General features: G+C 43.3%; 1 protein-coding gene across 1 annotated transcript; it reads left to right on the top strand.

Moving 5' to 3' along the window:
- The first annotated feature begins 2,326 nt into the window (after positions 1 to 2,326).
- Positions 2,327 to 11,911, top strand: LOC132579019 (immunoglobulin lambda-like polypeptide 5). The gene is made up of 3 exons (XM_060249154.1): positions 2,327 to 2,533; positions 5,538 to 5,700; positions 11,278 to 11,911. Exons 1-3 carry the CDS (start codon positions 2,327 to 2,329, stop codon positions 11,595 to 11,597), a joined length of 690 nt encoding a protein of 229 aa, XP_060105137.1. The 3' UTR covers positions 11,598 to 11,911.
- Positions 11,912 to 22,965: the final 11,054 nt, after the last annotated feature.

Raw genomic sequence — 22,965 nt, forward strand, 5'->3', positions numbered from 1 at the left:
TTGGTACAAAATCTGTGGTCATCCTACACTTCTCGTGCTATGATGATCTGCTTCCCATGCTAAGATTTCCTCCAGCATGCTGCCTCCAGCAAAAAATGGGATGTAGTGAGTAATGACAGGCTGAATCTGCAAATGGCTTTATAAACATGGATGGTCTTTGGAGCAATCTCCATGGCGCAGCAGTTAGTCCATCTATGCCAGTTAAAGACCGAGAGAGAGCTTCCAGAAAATGGATTCTCAGTAAAATGAGCTCAGAATAACCATGCCAGTCCCTAATGTGGTTCAATGAGATTCAGGTAAGAATGTGGTGCTTGATATTCTTGGGAACAGCTAATAGGATTTCCATCTTCTAGTTCCAAAGAAGCCAGGACAGTATATCATTTTTAAGAATTCCATTCAGTACACCTTCTATGGAAAATGCAACAGTTGTTGTCCCACTGGCATCTCTCATCCTACATGGAATGTGCATCAAGGGCCTCTGTCTCTGCCAGGAGGTGGAGATGGCTTTTTGTACAGCCTTGTGTCACTGTGGTGGATCTTCGGAGGAGAGACCCAGCTGACCGTCAGTGGTAAGTCACTGCATTTCTACCAATTCTTTCCTTCTTGCTTGTCGTTTTTCAAAAATTCAATGATTTTGCCTCTTTTCTCCCTCTGACTCCAAGCGGACCTTGGGGTTTCTCTCTTTGTATCCACAATGATTCTTTTCTAGGTGGCTGTATTTTGAGGTAGATGCACCAAATTTTAAGCATAGCATCTGGTTCCTCTTCCCGAAATACCTTCTAGGTTTCAAAAAGATTGAACCAGGGGGTCCAATTCTATTAGCCCCCAAAGAAGGTGCCCCTATTCTTCATTATTCCAAATGGAGGGAAGACATTTGAGTGTGGTTCCTTTAAATGTGATGGCCAGGATTCTCTTTGGAGTTAACTTTGCTTGCCACACCTTTGCTCCTGGCTCCACCCCCAAAGTCCCCAGATATTTCTTGAGTTGAACTTAGCAACCCTACAATCCAATGGCAGTCATTTCCACAACTCAGTCATGTGTTGTGTGAAGAAACATGTCTATCCTAAATCTGGTTCTTATCAACAGCCAGGGGCAGGAAGCTGATTCTCTCATGTAGAGGTAGTCTTAGCCACTCCTCTGTCCTTTCTCTTCTCGTGTTTAGCTTCCTCATCTTCTGCCCCTTTACTCTGTTGGTGCCCATGATGCTGACTGTAAGGAGCTCTCCAAAAGTCATGGCTGCACATTTTAGACTTCATTAAGGAGCAGAGGTGGAATAAACTTTGCCACAATTTTTCTTCCCCTGAATTTGCATCCCAAATATGCTACCTGAGACTTTCACCTCTCCTTTGGTGTAGTGGTTAAGTACGCTGACTGTTATCCGGGAGAAGCGGGTTTGATTTCCAACTCCTCCACTTCAAGCTGCTGGAATGGCCTTGAGTCAGCCATAGTTCTTGCAGAGTTGTCCTTGAAAGGGCAGCTTCCATGAGTGCTCTCTCAGCCCCACCTACCTCACAGGGTGTCTGTTGTGGGGAGGAAGGTATTGTAAGCAGCTCTGAGATTCAGAGTAGAGGGCACGGTAAAAATCCAGTATCTTCTTCTTGTGCCTCACTGGGTTACATGATAACCAGTTTTTTCAGCATCTTTCTCATAGGTTTGTATTCAACATATAACATCAAGGTGTCAACCAACTTGGGGGGAGGGGAGAATGGCAAATGTTCTCAGGTTTCATATACGGGTTCTGTGAAAATTCCTACCAAAGCAGCATATATTCTGTCTCAGTTCTTAGTGATCACAACACTACCATACAAATTTCCAAAGAGTACATTACAACACCCTTGTCTGAACTGAGGCCTGAACAAAGTATTCAAATACTGATAAATACTGTATTATACTGAGGTTTCCTGCTCAAGATCTTTTGTTGAAAAACAGATAAGTTTCAGGTCAGCACTTGAGGGTTCTGGGAGGTTTCCTGTAGTTTTGGTAATATTAGGTTTGTGTCCCATGAAAGCTTCTACCACAATAAATCTTAAAAGAGGCTCAGCCAACATCAGGGGAGGGCAGTGAACTTGATGCACTCTCTGTTGGCCATGCTGGGCAACTAATATGCCAGTGAGGGAAAGATGCTGGATTAAATGGATAACTAGTTCTATTTAGCAGGGCTCTCCTCAAGTTCTTATGCTACCTCCCTTTGCTGTTCACAGACTCACACAGCTAACCCGCTCCTATCTTCCTTACAAGGCAGCCAGCATCCCCTCCCATAGTGCACCTCTTCCCTCCATCCACAGAAGAGAAGGAGAGCAAAGACAAGGCCACCCTGGTCTGTTTGATGCAAGACTTCCATCCACCTACCATCACAGTCACCTGGGAGGCTGATGGCACCACTATCTCTACCAGTGTGGAGACAACCAAGCCGATTAAGCACAACGACAAGTACATGGCTAGCAGTTACCTGACAGTGGATCCTGCAAAGTGGGAAAGTCATCAGAGTTTCTCCTGCAAGGTGACGCATGAAAGGTCCGACTACGTGAAGAGTGTGAGCCATTCACAATGTCCTTAACCCTCTCCTGCCACAGAGATTTGCTGCGTCTGGGTCGCAGTTGTGTAAGAAGGAAAACATTAGAGGGGCTGTGCAACTGGCTCTTTCTCCGCCCTCCTCACCTACCCCACTTTTCCTTCTGTACTCCCCACAATTTTCACACACTTTCCCTATCCCCTCAGCTTCATAGGCATCCTAGTTAGTTCTAATGAATAATAAAACCAGAATCATGCAATTTTGCTGTCTGTATAGATTTTCTTTAGTGGCAGTTTTAAAAAAGATTGTTAGTTGACCTCTGTCAGTCAATAAAACAAGAAAATTCTTTATGATGTCACATTTGTATGCAAAAATCATTTTTCCTGCATCAACACCAATCTGGAGGAAAATGGAGTGACCAAACTTTTAAGCAATGGTTTATAGAATTCCTTTCTGTATTAAAAATATAATGAGGTATTGGCCTAAAGAGTTGGGTCAGAGCAAATTCTTGGAGCACCTGATGGAATCAGGTTGCATGAAAGAATTCATTATATGTTAGGGAGGGGAAGGAGTTGAGGGTATTTTTATTTAGCCTCTCAGTACAAATATTCTTGAGGCAATGTACATCAACAAAAAGGCAATCCAAACATTAGTGGAAAGAAAGCAACCAGCAATTTAAAAAGCTACACAGTACACAAAATTGCAGTCCGAAGGCATCAAAATGAAAGGAAATGCCCAGCAAGTCCAAGACAATGAACCTAAGCAGGACTGCTCAGAATACTACTCATTTAATGGGGCTTACTCCCAAGGAAGTGTCCTTAAGATTGCATTGTCACTGTTCCTGAACTGCTTCCTCATACGTGACTCCATTCTAGCATTAGGCCTTAACAGAGAGGATAAATAAGAAGCAAGAAAACAGCATTATGACAGCTAGCTAGCCAATTTGTCTCATGCTGTATACCATGAATCCATGGCTATAAGGCCCTGTTATTTCCTTGAAAATAGGTGACATCCACTGGTTCAAAAGGAACAATGGGAGACGACAGGCAGGACCCATTTTGTTCCTTATGCCAAAACATCACATTTCTCCAAGCTACATAAAGGATACTTTCATTCTCCAAGAAGAAATATTCCACAGAAACTTTGTATTTCCTTTGGACAGGACAAAAATGGTACAGGAAATGTTACCACCAAACTACTTTGCAAACATTAACTTCCACATGTCTGTGAAATGAACATGACACAATCTGGGGGATGTATCCAGAAATAATTTCCATAAGGTGTAGTCCCCTAGAGACCGCAGAACTCTGTGTAACCTGCTCACGTACACCTGGAACACTTAGCTACAACAGTCACATTGCATTCAGGACACCTTGGAGGATCAGAGATAAAAAGCAAGTGGGTTGCCAGTTCTAGGTTGGAAAGTTCATAGAAATTTGGGGTGGAGCCTGGGAAGGGTGGGATTTGGGGAGGGGCATCAGTGGGTCATAACCCTAGAGTCCACCAGCAGGAACTCATTTGCATATTAGGCCACACCTCCTGGCACCAAGCCAGCTGCAACTGCATTTCTGTGCATTCCTGTTCCAAAAAAGCCCTGGAATCCATCCTCCAACACAGTCATTTTCTCCAGCAAACTGATCTCTGTAGGCTGGAGCTGAATTGTAATTGCTAAAGATCTCCATGTCCCAACTGAAGGTTGGCAACCCTAGATGGGGAGTTCAGTGACATGGGAACACTTAAGATCATAAAACTTATGAGAAGTGTCCTGCAGGATCAGACCTATGGTCCATCTAGTCCTGTATCCTGTTTCACATAGTGGCTGGCTAACTTGCCTTGGAAGGTCAACAAACAGGTCAGAGAGGCCAGCAATTCCCCAACAGTTGCCTCCTCCCATCAGTATTCAGAGCTTTGCTGTCTGTATACAATGGTTCCCTTAACTTGCCGTGTCTAGTTGCCACTGGTAGTGATGGCAGCAAGGAAAGAAGACGCAATCCATAGACACAGTATAGAGCAGGGGTGGCCAAACTTGCTTAATGTGAGAGCCACAAAGAATAAATATCAGATGTTTGCGAGTCACAAGACAAGAACATCAGATGTTAGAGGGAAGGAAGGAAGGAAGGAGAATGGAGGGAGGGAGAGGTAGAAAGAAAGCAACTTTAATTTTAGATGCATTCTCCAAGCCAGCTGACAGGGCATGGGAGGGGGCTTTGAGAGCCACACAATGTGTGTGAAAGAGCCACAAGTGGCTCCCGAGCCATAGTTTGGCCCCCCTGGTATAGCATTTCCCATACTATCCTGAAACGTGTATGCTGGAAGCATATATTTCAATCTGAATTCCATGCTCACCTAGGTGAAAACTTATGGTACCTTGTCCAAGGACTCTCAATAAGACCCCTACCAGACAGTCAAACTGATCAGTTCAGACTTAACAGAATCTGAATGAGGAAGTTCACCTTTAGAGTCAAAGGAATGGTCCAGTGCTCTAGGTTTAATCTATAAGAAACTATCTAAGCAGATAAAAGGCTTTACTGTCTGCACATTCATTGGTTTGTTTTCTTGGCAAAAACATATTTTGTATCTGTTAGCTTGGATGAGACACTGGTATGAAAATGGCAGTTATCCTGCACATCTCCTGCTATGGTGATACACTTTCCATGCTAGGTTTCATTCAGCATGCTCCCTCCAGTTAAAATGGATGCTGAGCAATGGGATGTTGTGAGTAATAAGAAGCGGAATTTGCAAGCGGCTTTCCAATATGGCTGGCCTTTGGAACAATCTCCATGGAGCGGCACAGCAACTGGAAAATGTCTGGAGCAATTAGCTTGTCTATGCCTATGACAGAAGCCAAGATGGGTTCCCAGAGAAAATGGAAAGGTTTTTCTGGATTCTTAGCAAAAAGGCCTTCGAAAGACAATGCCAGTCCCTAATGCTGCCAGATCAGAGTCAAGTAAGAATGTGGCGCTTGACATTCTTAGGAACAGCCTTTTATCCACCATATCATTTTTAAGAATTCCATTCACTACAGATTCTATGGAAAATGATTCTTCAGAGCAAGTGCAACAGTTGTCTCTTCCTATATGGAATGTGTGCCAAGGGCCTCTCTCTGTTAGGAGGTACTGTTGGGTTTTTGTACAGCTTCGTGTCACTGTGGTATGTCTTCGGAGGAGGGACCACCCTGACCGTCTCTGGTAAGTCACTGCATTTCTCCCCAATCATTCCTTCTCACTTGTTTTTTTTTTTTTAAAAATGTTGATGATTTTTGCCTCTTTTCTCTTCCTACTCCAAGTGCACCTCAGGGTTTCTCTGCTTGTTTCCACACTGATTCTTTTGTAAGAACCAAATTTTCCAGTATCACCGGACTAGAATGTAGAATGTTTCAACCCCTCTTTTCTCCTTTTTATCTCTTCTCCCTGACCCCTCAAATTCATCAGAAAACCAGCAGAAAAGAATCAAGGTTTTTCTCCCCCTTCTCTGGAGAGAAGCCAATGGGAACAAACTCTGGAATGTCCCTTTGGGGAGGCTAAATTCAGACTCTGCCATCAGTTTTCTTGATGGCAGAATACTGAAGAGTGTCCCAGAGTAGTGACTTTGAAATGTAGTACTTCTCTATATCGAACATCATGTAAGGATGGCAAATTTATCCAGTTGATATGGATTGTTTCCTAATTCTGTCATTAGACTTTATAGATTATTTGAATGGTAGAATAACATGAAGGATCAACCTGCTTGAAAACTGGACAATCCACATCACCCAGGCTCTCAGTTTGCTTTAAAAACACCACTGAGAACCTGAAAATGTTCCATGGTTGACTCAGATGTACATAAAGTTGATGTTGCCATTCTGAATGACACAAATGAGAACTGGAAAAGTGATTTACTTGGAGTGATTATTCCGAAAATCACACTATACAAACGTCAGACCCCATTCCCTGCAAGGAATCTTATCACAGTCAGTGGGGCTGTACCAGAACAAATAGGTTGTGAATTGCAGCAATATATACTGATCCAAAGTTTAGCAACAAATTCCAAAGGGGTACCCTTAGTAGACTGCAATGGCAGAAACAAACTACAACGAAAAAGAAGTTCTTATAGCGACTTAATATCTCAGGTAAATGGTGCTTTCAACACACTGAATAATGCACTTGCAATCTACCTCCAATGCACTTTTCAAGTGGATTTTACTGTATGACACTGCAGAATCCACTCGCAAACAGTTGCCAAAGTGCATTGAAATTGGATTGAAAGTACATTGTTCAGCATGTGTGAAGGCATTCAGCATAGCTAGAAAATGCATGAAGTTTTAGCCTTGGTTGAAATAGAGAGACAGAGGCAGGCAGGCAGACAAACATTCTCTGTAGCCATTAACAAACATATCTACCAGTTTCTGATGAAATGGTCTATAATAAGAAAAGCCTATGAAACATTAAATTCAAGGGGTTAATATAAATAAAATCTATCCGAGGATACATATCAAGAGGGCTCTAGCCTGCTGATCCATATTGCAGTACTAGTTGTGTATTTAAGGAGCTATAGGCATAGAGTGTATTTCCCTGAGACAGAATAGGTGTGCCTACCAATTACAATGTCTCACAAGTTGAGGGATTCCTGTTTGCGTTTGTCAAAACAGGATTTTTTAATTGAAAAGAAAGAAAAGCCATGATTTTCTACTCCACGCAGTCTACAGATGGGCTGTGTGAACAAATATTGACATGATGAGATGATTATCTCCTCATGGAAGTGTAATTGTTCAACAATCCTTGGAGGCTGTCTAGCAGAACAAAGGTTTCCTTCTCAGTAGAGTCATAGATCTTTGTCTTGATGTACTACTTGAGACTACTGGTGGGGAAATCATATAAAAATGTCCCTGCACATAGAAAACTGGCATATAAGGAAGAAAGGAGCCTTCCCCTTGATATTTTTGAAGTGTCTGAATCTTTTTGTTGGGTGCAGGGAGCTCATCCATCCTAGGATTCCCCACAGTCTGAAGTGGTACCATCCCTCCACAAGTTTACCACCTTTCTGCAAACTGGGCCAATGCGTCAGTCTACAATGGTGTAGGTGGAGACTTTGGTTTTTGGAATCTCCTTTGCTATGACAGTTAGGCTGCAGTCACACACACTAAATAATGCACTTTCAACCCACTTTCAATGCACTTTCCAACTGGGTTTTTGCCAGTTCACACAGTAAAACCCAGTTGGAAAGTACACTGAAAGTGAATTGAAAGTGCATTATTTAGTCAGTGTGATCGCAGTCCTGATGTCAGTGATCATTGGGTATAAGTTATTTGCCTGGAGGGTGGGGCTGCATTCCTGAACTGGCCAGGCAAGACAGAGGCATGGGCCGGCAGCACCCCCAATATGTTCAAATGTAGCAGAAGTCAGGATTCAAGGGTTGCCCTGCTGCTTCAGAGATTATTCACCTTTGATAGCACTGATCCTAAATTGGGAGCGAGAGAAGAGTGAAGTTGATCTCATCCAGGCTAATATGGAGCCTTTGGTGTTAGTTCTTCCCCTCAGCCACATACACCATCATGGCATTACTGGGTTGTTTCAATACCATAAAAGACAGACAGACACACAGACAGATTAAACCATGTGGAGGCCCCTAGGCAGTTGAAATCTTGGGGCCACCCTCGTAAATTATCTCAGAGTCAGAGCGCCTGCCCTGCTGCCCGCAGCCCCCGCTGAAGCCGAAGGCACTGTCTCAAAGCCCCTTTTACTAAGCTGTGGAGGAGAGGCCGAGAGAGAGGCAAACTTGACAATGCCAGCAGCACCCGCACAAGGCAAGTCGGGCAAAGAGTGGCTCAGTTGCTGGCTGCATGTACAGGCTGGGAGGGCTGCAAGCTGAAGGAAAACTGTTTGGGGGGAGCTAGCCCAGGGCCCCTAAAGGGTGGGGACCCATAAGCCAGTGCCTACTTGGCCTAATTGTTAATCCAGCCCGGGGCTTAAAGCAGACAAAATCAGCAGGTCACCTTTTTATGGGCACAGAGTTAAAGAGGATCACCCACTAACTGCCGCCAGTCAGACTCTTCTTCCACAAGCTCAAACTGCACTGTGATCTTTCAGTCTTATTTGCAAAGATGATCAAGCCTTTTGAGCTTTAGACAGTGTGGTGTTATCAACAGCAACTTCACATTAAGTTTTACAGGTTGGATTTATAGCCCAATTAGTCATGGTTAGTTTTTGGTTCTTTGAGGCACACAATTTGGCACTATGATAAGTCTGAATTGTTTTCAAGTATCCTTCTAGTCCTCAGGTTCAGAAAACCAGACCAGGATGGGGACTTGGTGGGAGAATTTTCACTTGTCATTATGTGGCCCTTCACTCCTCTGCTACAAGGACCCCTTGTTCAGCTCCGAGGGCTCTGCGTTTTTTTATCAAACTCTTACTTCCTGATTCATTCTATTAATTTCAACAGGCACAGATAATAGAAAGCAACATATTACTTTAATGAGGCTTAAACTTAGCTGGATTACACTTTTTGTATCAGTTCAGTCAGAATGGTTGTGTTTAAGCAGATTAAACACATCCATTGTAACTACAATCTACCTTCCTGACACTTAAATCCAGTCCTTCTTTAATTACCTGACATCGCTTAGGAGGTTTTACAGTTCTCAGCTTCCAAAAAGCAAGACATTGTTTCACATCCCCCATTTCCCAAGCAGTGGAAAGTTCAAGGCTACAACAGCCTCTGCCTCTCCCTGCAATGATTGGCATTCAAAGGTATACTGCCACTGAACAAGGTCGTCCCACTGAGCCATTGTGGCTATTAGTCATTGAGGGAAGCTCTCCTCCACAAAGTTGCCCAGTTGCTGTGGCTCACTGGCAGAGCATCTGCTTGGCATGCAGAAGGTCCCAGGTTCAATGGCCAGCATCTCCAATTAAAAGGATCAGGTAGGAGGTGATGTAAAAGACCTCAGCCTGCTGAGACCCTGAAGAACTGCTGCTGGTCTGAGTGAACAAAACTGATTTTGATGGACCAAGGGTCTGATTCAGTATAAGGCAGCTTCGTGAGTTCATGAGTATGTGTGTGTTCACTTCAGTTAGTGGCCATTGGCGTGTTCACTGGCAGTAGTTTCCAGAACTCAGTCATGTGCTGTATGAAGATATATGGTTTTGTCTGTTTTGAGTCTGATTCTTAGCCACAGCAAGAGGCTGGATGCTGATTCACATGTGGAAGTGACCTTAGACACTTCACTGCCGCTTCCCCTATCCCAGGGATGGCCAACAGTAGCTCTCCAGAAGTTTTTTGCCTACAACTCCCATCAGCCCCAGCCAGCATGGCCAATGGCTGGGGCTGATGGGAGTTGTAGGCAAAAAACATCTGGAGAGCAACCGTTGGCCATCCTTGCCCTATCCTATTTAGCTCTCTTCTTTCACCCCTCTACCCAGCTGGTAGTCATTATGCTGATTGTAGGCAGGCCTCCTAACATGGGAGTTGCAAATTTTGGACCTCATTAAGAAGCAGACAAGGCCCTTGCTGGGAAAAATTTGCCTCCATTTTTCTTCCCCTGAAATTGTGCCTCAAATCTACTGCCTGAGATTTTCAGCTCCTCTTGCGCCTCACTGGGTTACAGGACAAAGAGACCTGATTTTCCTGGTAGCTTTCCTATATTGTATAATATCAAGATGTCAGCCAACCACTGGGAAAAGAGGCAAAGAATATCCAGGCTGTCAAGTTTCATCCATGAGTAATACAAACCAAAGCTGCATATATTTTGACACAGTTCTCAGAGATATGGTAACAATACCACACCGATTTCCAGTGTATACAATCTAAAAGAAAATCCTTGTCTTAACTGAGTCCTGAACAATTTAATCAAATGCTCATGATGCTATAATATTGTACTCAGACCTCCCTTTGCTTTTGTTGAAAAAGCAGTTGCTTTTGTTGAAAAAGAGGTAAGTTTCAGGTCAGCAGCCCAAAATTCTGGAAGATTCCCTGCAGTTTTGGTGATATCACGTTTGTGTCCAATGAAATCTTCTATCACAATAAATCTTAAAAGATGCACAAGCAACATCAGGAGAAAGATGATGACTCGATGTCCTGTCTCTTGGCCTCGCAGGGCACTTGATATATGAGTGAATGAAATAAGATGCTGGACTAAATGGATAACTAGTTATATTCAGCAGGGCTCTTCTTAGCTTCTTGTGTTCCCTCCTCTAACTTAGCCATAACAGACATACACAGCTAACCCTCTCCAATCTTCCTTACAGGTCAGCCACAATCCCCTCCCACAGTGTACCTCTTCCTTCCATCTACAGAAGAGAAGGAGAGCAAAAACAAGGCCACCCTGGTCTGTTTGGTGGATAACTTCCATCCATCTGCTATCAGGGTTGCCTGGGAGGCTGATGGCACCCCTGTCTCTACCGGGGTGGAGACAACCAAGCAAAACAATGTAATCATAAGTGTATGAATGTTGTAACATACTGAGGTCTCACTCTCAAGCACATTTGTGGGGAAAATAGTTTCAGGTCAGCAGCTGAGAGTTCTAGGAGATTCCCTGTAGTTTTGGTGGTATCAGGTTTGTGCCCAATGAAAGCTTCTACCACAATAAATCTTAAAAGAGGCCCAGTCAATATTGGGGGAGGGTGATGTCCTCAGTGCCCTGTCTGCAAGGCAACTGATACATTAGTGAGAGAAAGAAGATGCTAGATTAAATGAATAACTAGTCCTATTCAGCAGGGCTCTCCTTAAGTTCTTATGCTCCCTCCCTTTGGCTATAACAGGCTCACACAGCTAATGCTCTCCAATCTTCCCTACAGGTCAGCCACCATCCCCGCCCATAGTGCACCTCTTCCCTCCATCCACAGAAGAGAAGGAGAGCAAAAACAAGGCCACCCTGGTCTGTTTGATGCAAGACTTCCATCCACCTGCCATCACAGTCACCTGGGAGGCTGATGGCACCACTATCTCTACCGGTGTGGAGACGACCAAGCCAATTAAGCACAACGACAAGTACATGGCCAGCAGTTACCTGATGGTGGATCCTGCAAAATGGGAAAGTCATCAGAGTTTCTCCTGCAAGGTGACGCATGAAAGGTCCGACTACGTGAAGAGTGTGAGCCATTCACAATGTCCTTAACCCTCTCCTGCCCACAGAGCTTTGCTGTGTCTGGATCTCAGCTGTGTAAGGAGAAAAACATCAGATGGACTGTGCAACTGGCTCTTTCTCTCTTGCCCCACCCCCCAACTTTTTCTTCTGTACTCCCCACAATTTTCACACACTTTCCCTTTCCCCCCAGCTTCATAGGCACGTTTGTTAGTTCTAATGAATAATAAAACCAGAATCATGCAATTTTGCTGTCTCTGTATAGATTTTCTCTAGTGGAAATTTTAAAAACAATTGTTAGCTGACCTCTTTTAGTCAATAAAAGAAGACAATGCTTGATCATGTCACTTTTGTATGCTAAGATCATTTCTGCACCAACACCAATCTTAAGGGAAATGGGATAATCCAAATTCTTAAGCAATGGTTCCTGTGGCTCATTTCTGTATGAAAATATGTGGAAACTAGCTATTTCTTAGACAACTTAATAAAATCAGAGTGAATGAAGGACTTCATAATTTGCTTGGTTGTTGGTCAAAACTATCTCAGAGTTGATAAATTTGATTAATGAATCAACTCTATGGATTCAGACTACAGAGATAACTCTGTCCACATTTGGGGCTACTGAAATAGACAATGCAGTCATTGAATGATGGGGGCCCAATGTTTCCTGTTAATAAAAAACATTCCAGCCTACCTCATAGGGCAGTTGTGAGAATGCAATGAAGAAGAAGATAAGTATGTAAGCAGCATTGGGTCACAATTGGGGAGAAAAGTCTGATATATATTTTAAAAGTGAATATATAACAAAAGCTGAACAGAAGCTCCTCTTGCTAGCACTCTACGAGAGCAAACTGAAGCAGCTCTACTCAGAATCCTGCTCATGTTTATTAAGTGGGGCTTACTCCCAGGAAAGTGCCCTTAAGATTGCATTGTCCCTGTTCCTGAACTGATCACTGCTTCCTCATGTCTGATTCCATTCCAGTATTAACCTTATCAGAGAAGATAAATAAGGAACTAGAAAACGGTGCTATGGTTGCTAGCCTATATGTCCCATGCCGTTTATCATGAGTCCATGGCAATATGTCCCATCTTATTTCCTAGAAAACAGATTGGATCATCTGCTCCTAAAGAAGCATAGAGTATTCCACAGAAAATGGGGGGGGGGCGGAAATGGTACAGGAAATATCGACACTTCATTACCCTTCCAATATTAACTTCCTTATGTCTGTGAAATAAGCATGACAGAGTGTGGGGGAGGGATCCAAAAGTAATTTTTATCTTCTCATAAGGCTTTAGTTACCTGGAACCCGTGTAAATGTGCAAAGCCCACACAATTATACCTGGAGCACTTAATTACAAATGTCATATTGCATTCAAGACAGGTGGGAGGAGCAGGGATGAAAGGGTGGTGGGGATGGGGTAAGGTTGCCAACTGTAGGTTGAGAAATTCCTGGTGATTTGGGGGTGGAGCCTGGAGATTTGGGGGTGGAGCCTGGAGAGGGTGAGCTTTGGGGAGGGGAAAGGAGGGAGTTCAGCAGGGATATGATGCCAGAGAGTTTGCCCTCTGCAGCTGCCATTTCCTCCAGGAGAATTTATCTCTATAATCTGGAAATCAGTTATAATTCCAGGAGATATCCAGGCCCTACCTGGAGGCTGGCAACCCAAGGATAGGGAGCATAGCACTGTGCAACTGGGATGCTTAAAAGTGTAAAAACCATAAGAAATCTCCTTCAGGATCAGACTCATGGTTCATCTAGCTCAGTATCATTTTACACAGTAAGCAGCCATTTGAGTTGAACTGCTATAAAGGTCTTAAAGCATACTGCTGGAAAGTGCAGCAAAAGGCAGTCAATCATACAGCAACCTCCTTCTGTCACATAGTAGTCTTTTTTCAGCAGTGCTGTACTTTCAAAATTCGGATGATGCTAGTGTCCTAGTGTAGTGGAAGCTCTACATGCTGAGTTACAGAATGATGCAGAGTTGCCAAGTCCAACTCAAGAAATATCTGGGGACTTTGGGGGTGGAGCCAGGAGACTTTGGGGGTAGAGCTGGGAGCAAGGGTGTGACAAGCATGACTGAACTCTGAAGGGAGTTCTGGCAATCACATTTAAAGGGACCACACACCTTTTAAATACCTTCCCTCCATTTGGAAATAATGAGGCATAGGGCACCTTCTTTTGGGGTTCATAGAATTGAACCCCCCAGTCCAATCTCTTTGAAACTTAGGGGGGGGGGTTGAGGAGAGACACCGGATGCTATGCTGAAAATTTGGTGCCTCTACCTCAAAAAACAGTCCCCCCATGAGCCCCAGATACCCACAGATCAATTCTTCATTATACTCTATGGGAATCTGTCTCCATAAAGTATAATGGAGTGCCCAGCAGACATTTTCCCTTGCCCCCACTTTCTGATGACCCTGAAGCAGGGGGAGGGCCTCCAAACCAGGGGATCCCCTACCCTCAACTAGGGATTGGCAGCTCTAGAATGATGGCCAGTACGGCATACTGTGGCCATGGTAGGAAATTACCCATCAGAGTGCAAAGTGCTGTCAAGTTGCAGGCTATGGCCACCTTGTAGAATTTTCAAGGCAAAAGACGGTTTGCCATTGCCTGCCTCTGCATAGTAACCTTGGCCTTCCATGGTGGAAGTACTAGCAAGAGCAAACTCTGCTCTGTTTAAGAGATCTGATGAGATTGGGCCATCCAGGTCAAGGTAGCCCATCATATAGAGGTCATTTCCACCAGTCATCATAGCTTTTAGTTCAGAAGTTAGTCCTGGGTTTATCAAAGATGGGATTTACACAGTGAACCTTGTTGTGGGAACTGCTCTCAATAACATGCATCATCCTAGCCTGGGGAAATATGTGTATTTAAGTCATCTGGATACAGCAGAATCGGAATTAAGCCTCTCAGTAGTTGTTAGCTGTTATGGTTCCTGTCTGTGGTGGATGGCATATCATTGATGCAGCGCAAACTGTGATCAGAATACACATGGATAGAAAAGTCCACGGGCTGTAAAAAGACAGGCATAAGACAGACAATACAGAAGAAACCTGCCTCTACAGAAGCTACAGCAAAAGTCTATCCAGCAGAAGCATAAGTTTCATAGCAAGAAAAGGAGATGACACATTCATAGACACAGCATGGCTAATGGTAACTCGTCCTGAGATAAATCAGTAAGACCACTACAAGACAGTCAAATTGATCTGTTCAGACCTACCAGCATCTGATTGAGGAAGTTCACCTTTACAGTCAAAGGAATGGTCCAGTGCTTTGGGTTTTATCTCCAAGAAACTGAGCAGACAAAAAGCTTTATTGCCCGCACATTCACATGTGTGTTTTCATGTCAGAAACTTATTCTATATCCACTAGCCTAGATAAACCACTGGCACAAAATCTGTGGTTATCCTATACTTCTCATGCTATGATCCTCTTCCCATGCTAGGATTTCATCCAGCTTGCTGCCTCCAGTGAAAAATGGAGGCTGTGCAATGGGATGTAGTAAGCAATAAGAAGCTGAAACTGCAAGCGGCGTTCCAACATGGCTGGTCTTGGGAACAATCTCCATGGAGCAGCACAGTCACTGAAATGTGTGCCCGAGCCAATAGCCAGTCTATGCTGAAAATAGAAAGGTTTTTCTGACTTCTCAGAAAAATGGGCACAGAAGGAACCTGCCAGTCCCTAATGGAGCTGGATCAGAGTCAGGTAAGAATGTGGTGCGTGATATTCTTAGGAAGAGCTAACAGGACTTTCATCTTCTGGTACCAGAGAGTAGCCAGGTCAGTATATTGTTTATGTTTACAAATTCTTTGGGAATGGAAAATGATTCCTTGGAGAAAATGTAATAGTTGTAGTCCCAATGACATCTCTCTCTTCCTACATAGAATGTGTATCAAGGGCCTCTGTCTCTGCCAGGAGGTGGTGATGGGTTTTTGTACAGCCTTGTGTCACTGTGGTGGATCTTCAGAGGAGGGACCGGTTGACAGCCACTGGTAAATCATTGCATTTCTCCTGTATCTTTCTTTCTTAGTTCTCATTTTTTGAAAATTTGATTATTTTTGCCTCTTTTCTAACCTGAAGCGGATCTTGGGGCTCCCCTCCTTCTTTCCATACCAATTATTTCATAGGGATTGTGTTTTCAAGCATAACCAGAGCAGGATGTTCCAATCCCATTTTATCTGTCTCTCCTCCCTGACTTGTTGTACCTAAAAGAAATCCAGCTGACAGGAATCATGGGTTTTCTCTACTCTTCTGGGAACAGGTCAATGGGCATAAGCTTTGGGAATCTCTTTTGGAACTAAAGTCAGATTCTAGCATAATCTTACCTGGTAGCAGTGTTCCCTCTAAACTGAGTTAGCATGAGCTAGCTCACAGATTTTTAGCCTCCAGCTCAAACATTTTTGTCTCAGCTCAGAGCACACTAATTCATGTAGTAGCTCACAACTTTAATGCCAGTAGCTCACAACGTAGAATTTTTGCTCACAGGACTCTGCAGTTTAGAGGGAATATTGCCTGGTAGCAGAATATTGAAGAGTGTTAAACAACAGTGACATTTCAAACTGTGATACTTTTAGGTAGCCAATACAAAATCATGTCCATATAACCATGAAGAGACAGAATTATCTTCAAGCTCTGTCGTTGTGTTACCAGACTACCTAGACTAATAAAACATTAGAGTAAAATAAAGTATTGGCCTTCATGAAATTTTGGCAATCCAAATTGGCCAGCTCTGTTTTAAAACATTATTGAGAGCTCCCAAATTTTATTTGATTGACACAGGCAGGAGTAAAAATGAGGGTGGCATTTTGAATAAGGCTCACCAAAACTCTAAGGAAGATGGGACCTATTTGAAATAACATTTTTGAGAATCACACTGTAAGACTGCAGATTACAATCACTGGTGGGAATCACAGAATCATAAAGTTGGGAGGGATCTCCAGGATCATCTAGTCCATCCCCCTGCAAAATAAATAGATTGCTCTTTGCAGCCTGAGAATATTAGTTTGTGTGAGGGGGCGGGCACTTTGAACACTAAAAGATTTTCATGGGATTGAATGCAACTGACTTTTTCACTCAATAGCACCAAGTCCCTCTCTTTAATACACCACAGATCATACAGGGTTTTTGTCCATGAAGGTCCCATCCTTAACACAGCCTTTGTGACAATCAGTGGGGATGTGTTTAGATCCAGCCCATGGGCTAGAGCAATTAATCAGATGCATACCATATTGCTAAACACCGACAGATGGTAGATAGAAGAGAGCGAGAGAAAGAGATTTTTTTTTCAACCATAGTATTGTTGATTGGGAGATTATTTGTCAACTATAGTCTGAAACATTACAGTCTAACTGAGCCAATGTATTAGTCCCAAATGTATTGCCAGCTTAGGTATGGATGGGGTATTATCTCATATGCTATGACAATTAATAGCTATTATACTTGAGTATTTGCCAGGCATTTGCCTGAAAGGTCTCATTTCTGAATAGTTAAACAGTTCTTGAGAATTGTCATTTGCAACCTGGAGGAGAGAAAGTCAGAGTCAAACTAGACATAAACAGTGGCCACAATTCCAACCCATGCTCAGTGACACCATTTTGGAAAGAATTTGAGCCATTTAACAAATGCTGTTAGGCCCGGGGGACCGATCCTGATCAGTCCCACAGCATGGGGAGATCAGGAGAGCTTGTTCCCCCATGTCTTTACAAGGGCCAAAACAGCCCACACATAGCTGTTTTTGGTGCTTTAAAAGGTGTGGAGGGGAAGATGATCTCATGATCTGCCCCCATGCTGGGATTTTTAAATGACCAGAATCGCCTCTAAAATGGCTGTGGTGGCCATAGGTTGGACCTGTGGCTGCCATAGTGTCTAGTCCAGCTCTCAGCCAAAAGGCTTGGTTTCTCCTCTTCCCCAACAAGTGATGGGTGACAGGGGTGCTGGGTGTGGCAGTATTCTCTCAGCCCTCCCCCCAACAACATTATATACATCATAATTGCATGGGTGGGGTACTTGAATGAAAACTAGGGGGGGTTCCCCTTATAAGATCACTATCTCTCCAAGTGTCAGTTGTTGATTAGATGGTTCTATACCATAGTTACATGATTCACAGGAATAATGTCTTCTGTTGAGCCACTGTTCCCATTTAATATACAGCCTGACGTTCTTTTAAAAGAACAGAGTCTAATTCAACTCAACCAATTTTTACATGCTGTGATCCATCCAAGAAGTATTTTTTTTAAAAAAAAATCAAGTATTAGTGGATGTGACACGCTGAAACAGATTTGTGTACCATATGGTTCTGTTCCCAGACTACCACCAAATATGTTCTAAGAATCTTTTTAAAAGAAGTTGAACAATGTCCATTCTATTGTGATCTTAATATGGGTTTGGTCATTCTCACAATCAGTTCAGCATGTATAATTCTAATGCATGTCACAGTATGATTATATTCAATTACTGAAAGCCAGTTTGGTGTAATGATTAAATGTTCTGACTCTTACCTGGGAGAACCAGGTTTGATTCCCCACTCCTCCACTTGCACCTGCTGGAATGGCCTTGGGTCAGCCATAGCTCTCTCAGCCTCACCTACCACAGGGTGTCTGTTGTGGGGGTGGGAAGTAAAGGAGATTGTGACTGCTCTGCGACTCTGAGATTCAGAGTATAGGGCGGGATACAAATCCAATATCTTCTTCTTCTTCAATTAAAAAGACAAAAAACATGTAGTATTCATCCAACAGGTGCAAAAGCAAAAGATTGTTTGAAATCAGCCCTGAGGATGATCAGAACCCTCATATAATTCTGACCATTCCCTTACATTTATGACAATACAACAGTTAAAAATAACCTCTGTTCAAGATCTAACTTTTGGAGGTTGATCAAATACAAAGGAAAACGTTCTAGGCATGATTCCAGTGTCTACCCAACTGAAAACACTGCATAACAAACAAGAGCGCAGCCTAAGATTCCCAATATTTCCCCAGAGCTTTCTGCAGTGGGAAAACTTCCCAGAACTGCCAGGAGTTTTTTGTTTTAATGGATTTGGGTAGTTAAGAAAATATTGCTTATTCCAGGAGATGTTAGCTACTCCTTGGGACATAATGTGCAATTCCGATACTTCTTATATCCAAAAGCCAGGGTGATGTAGTGGTTAAAGTGTTGGGAGATCCACGTTCAAATCCCCACTGTTCTACTGTACCACCTTTTTGGGTGACCTTCAGACAGTCCCACACTCTCAAGGTTGTTGTGAGGATAAAACAGGGGAGAAAAGACTGAAGTAAGACACTGTGAGAGAGGGGGATATAAATAAAGTGAATAAATATTATTTGGAAATGTGGATCCAAGAATAATTCCTAAGCACCAATGCTTTCTAAATGCGACTTGGGGTGGTGGTGGTTTTCCTTTAACCTCCCTGGACCTCTCATTGAAACAGCTAGGTTAATTTTGCGTGAGGTGAGAACCATCCAGACTCCTACATGGATCCTGATTAAAGTTGTTTTATTAATTTTTGTAAAAAAAGTGACCCAGTTTAACTAAAAGGCTCATTGACTGAGACAAGAAACCTGTTACGTATGTGAAGGCATGCCTGGAGATGTTGGGTATAGTGTCCTGAGCTTGAGGCGCAACACAGTAGACTGATAGGACCCAAAGATCTGCATCCTGATTGACTGCATAATTCAAACCAGCCAATCAGGAGGCAGTATCAGAGGATCCTAGGATCTGCCAATGAGGATGCATATTCTAATGAAGGATTCAAAAAGGGCAAAATCACAGGAGGGGTTCTGCTTCTTGGCTGGGTTTCTCCTGCCCCAACTGTATATATTGCCGCATGTTCTGGTGTTTAGCAGTAGTTTGCAGTCACTTAGTAGACATGCTGACTCACTAATAAAGGGCTTTAATCACTACACAAGAGCCTCCTCATGCACTAAACCCAGTATTTAACAAAACCCTTCAGATGTATTTGGCTATCTAAGTGTAGGAGGTACTGAGACAGGCTGGACTTAAGATAACCAAAGTTTTATCAGCCTAGCCCCACAAAACATGTTTGCCTGGTCAAAAAAGAACTAAGAAGGTGTTACTCTTGTGCAGAGTATTAGCTCTTAACTAGAAAGTAGTGATGCCAACAAGGCCTCATACATCCCAGTTAGGAAACAGGCCCTCCACACTTGGGGATGTAACTTCCAAAGGGATGTGTTGCCTTGCTTTCTAGAGATCAGACCTCGAATTCAGTGAGCGCTCACAGGAGCACAGCTCCTGAACCTTTCTGAGAGTTCCACCTCCTCCTTCCCACCTTGTCCATTGAATAGTAGGTGCAGCTGCATAACAATCCCTGGATGAGCTCCACCACCTTTTTTTCTACAAAACGACCCCTGCTAGAGATTATACTCTGAACATGCGCAGTGTTCAATGCTGGGAGGCATAAATCTGCAGGGATCCAGAAGCTTTTGCTTTGATTTTAATTTTCACTGAACACTTGAGTGTTGGTTGTGTTCTCAAAGGCTTTAAATGCAAATTAAGTAGTAAATTTGTCTGTAGATTCACACTGTAACAGGGCTTTTTTTCTGGGGGAACATAGTAAAACAGAGTCCTGGAACCTCTTTGTGGAAATAAAATTCTCAAAAATTGTTTAAAAGTCCATGAAGGGCTCCCCCATGTTTCTTCTTCATTTCGCTCTTGAGAATTCCGGCACTTCTTTTTCCAGAAAAAAAAGCCCTGCATTGGGCTATCACATCAATGGATGGATATTGAACAAAACCGTGATCTAACACCAAAGTCTGAACATTTGATCGAAGTTTCAGCTCAGCTTGCATAGCATTCTACAACTCTTGCGGGACTGATGTAACATCTGATCTTGTGATGGTCTACTCACTCTTCACATCCTCCATAAATACTTACGTCCTGGTGCTGATCAGTATCTCTATGGCAGGGCTGCTTCTGCATAGATACTGAACAGGCTTTCACCATCCCCACTTTGAGGCCGTTCTGAATTCTTCAAAATCCTGCCCTCATTTTGTATACAGCACTGTCACAGGACCTCCAGTTTTTCAATGCATCATAGATTTCAGTTTCTTGTTCCCAGCCACTCCACCTTCAAACTTTTGATCCAGGTGATGGTGTATTTTTATAGGCATAGAAAATCCAAGGGGGGGGGGGGAGGGTACTGCAAAGGAATGTGCACATGATTAGAGTACCATGAGCATTCTCTTATCTGCAACTCAATATTTCCCCCAAAAATTAATGTGTTGGCCTGCAGCCCCCACCCACCAAATGCAGGTTCTATCCATTCTGAATAAGAAAGCAGCAAGAGTTCTGATAGGTCAAATCAAAGATCCATCTAGTCTGGTATCCTATTTCCAAGAATAGCCAGCTAAAGATTTGTAAATGTGAAAGTCCAAAAAGCAGGGCATGAAGGCAGCACCCCTCCTTTTCTGGGTGTCTTCAGGTAACAGGAAGTCAGAAATACGATGAATCTGGAGACTGCATGAAGAAGAAGAAGAAGAAGAAGAAGAAGAAGAAGAAGAAGAAGAAGAAGAAGAAGAAGAAGAAGAAGAAGAAGAAGAAGAAGAAGAAGAAGAAGAAAAAGAAGAAATAATTAGATTTATACCTTGCCCTTCACTCTGAATCTCAGAGTCTCAGAGCTGCTTACAGTACCTTCCTCCCCACAACAGATACCCTGTGAGGTAGGTGGGGCTGAGAGAGCTCTTCCAGAAGCTGCCCTTTCAAGGACAGCTCTGAACAAGCTATGGCTGACCCAAGGCCATTCCAGCAGCTGCAAGTGGATTTAACCACTACACCAAACTGGCTTTCTTTAGCTGTAATTGAAAGACCTACCCTCTAGAAAGAACACTGCAACATAATCAAAGCAAATAGATTTTTAAGTGTCATTATTAGTTGCTCCATTGAAGAACAGCAGGGGCTTTTTTAAGTCTTAACTGAATGAGCCAATAAACATTGTTATGTGTGATACAATCATAATTCTGCAGGCCACTCATAATTTTATAATTCTCATTCTAGCTAGCCTGTTCCTTTCCTTCCAGCCACTCATTTGATCTCTGCATTGATTTGCTGTAGAATAAGCAGCAGCATTAGCCTAGGTACTTTACGCTTTAAAGCGCAGTCAAATAGGTTTCAGGCTAATGGGAGTAGAAAAACACAACTTAGCTGGCAGGAAGAAACATACCAGGACATGAGACTACTTTGGCTGAGATTGGAAAATCCATCCGGCAATCATTTCAAAGAGCCATCAAAATTTGCAGACTGGTAGAGGCATCTTTTTGCAAGTGCTGTAAGATATTCATTAGTGGCCTCAATTACAGCAGAATGGAGTAATTTTAGTTTATTGTTTTGTATTCACTGGGGATCGTTGATACTATTCGTTTTATTGGAATTGAAATGCTTTAAGGCAGTACCTGAGATTACCACTGGGATAGATGTACACCTCAATGCATACTTAGATACAGCCACTCCAGGAGATCTACTACCTGACTCCAAATATTTAAAAGTACAGAGCTCCTATCCCAGGTGCCATATGTTCAGGCATCAGATTCAGCAGGAGTTCACAGGAGTGCAGCTCCTGAACCTTTCTGACGGTCCCTCCCTCCTCCCCACCTACCTACCTTGTCCACGGAATAGTAGGTGCAGCTGCATAACAATCTCTGGATTAGGAGAACAGGCAGCCAGCCAGCCACCAGGGGCTTTGCCATACCCCCAGCAGCCCTCATTAACCGCTGGAGAAGCCCATGCCATCCTTTCTCCACTTCTTATGTGATTTTGGGCAGCGGGTGGCTTGCTGGCCTTTTGACTGTGGAGGGGGGGCTCAGGAGAGTAAGGCTTGCTTGGCTGGCTGGATCTCCAGCCAGCCCAAACAGGCCTCGCTCACCCGGTGCTCTCCTTTCTTGCATTGGGTTGCTTTTGGCTGTTGTGGGGGGGACAACATATGCTAATGAGTTATACTAATGAGCTCCACCACCTATTTTTCTACAAAAATGACCCTTGCGTATGATCATCCTAACTCTGTTATATATGCCTCCCTTTCTTTCTTCTGTCAATACCAGAGCATAAGGTATAGCCCTATCATGTATTATGGGCTCATATTTGAAAATAACCACTTATCAAAGCCTCCCTTCAGGTAGAGAGCTGACATATCAGGCAGAAGGCTTCAAAGGAGACTGTGGCTTGAGAGTGCTTTTAAACAAGGGAGTACCTCGTGCGTCTGAGTGGTGGTACATGTGAGGAGGACTATACCATATGCTACATGTCTATGGCAGGTCTTAAGCAGACAAGCAAACACAAATGAAGTTTCCCTCAAATTCTCTTCTACCAATCAAATAGTACAAAGGTAGCATTCTTCACCACTGAACTAGCTCTCAAAAAGTTTTAAATGTGCCTCTTTTATGGATATTGCCACT

Source organism: Heteronotia binoei, chromosome 11 (genome assembly GCF_032191835.1).
Source record: "Heteronotia binoei isolate CCM8104 ecotype False Entrance Well chromosome 11, APGP_CSIRO_Hbin_v1, whole genome shotgun sequence".
NCBI lineage: Eukaryota > Metazoa > Chordata > Lepidosauria > Squamata > Gekkonidae > Heteronotia > Heteronotia binoei.

Excerpts from the sequence above, each read along its gene's own strand:
- LOC132579019 (XM_060249154.1), top strand. The coding sequence starts at position 2,327 with ATGCAAGACTTCCATCCACCTACCATCACAGTCACCTGGGAGGCTGAT. Across the intron at positions 2,534-5,537 it reads GGTCCGACTACGTGAAGAGT|ATTCTATGGAAAATGATTCT; the intron begins GTGAGCCATTCA and ends CATTCACTACAG. Across the intron at positions 5,701-11,277 it reads GACCACCCTGACCGTCTCTG|GTCAGCCACCATCCCCGCCC; the intron begins GTAAGTCACTGC and ends TCTTCCCTACAG.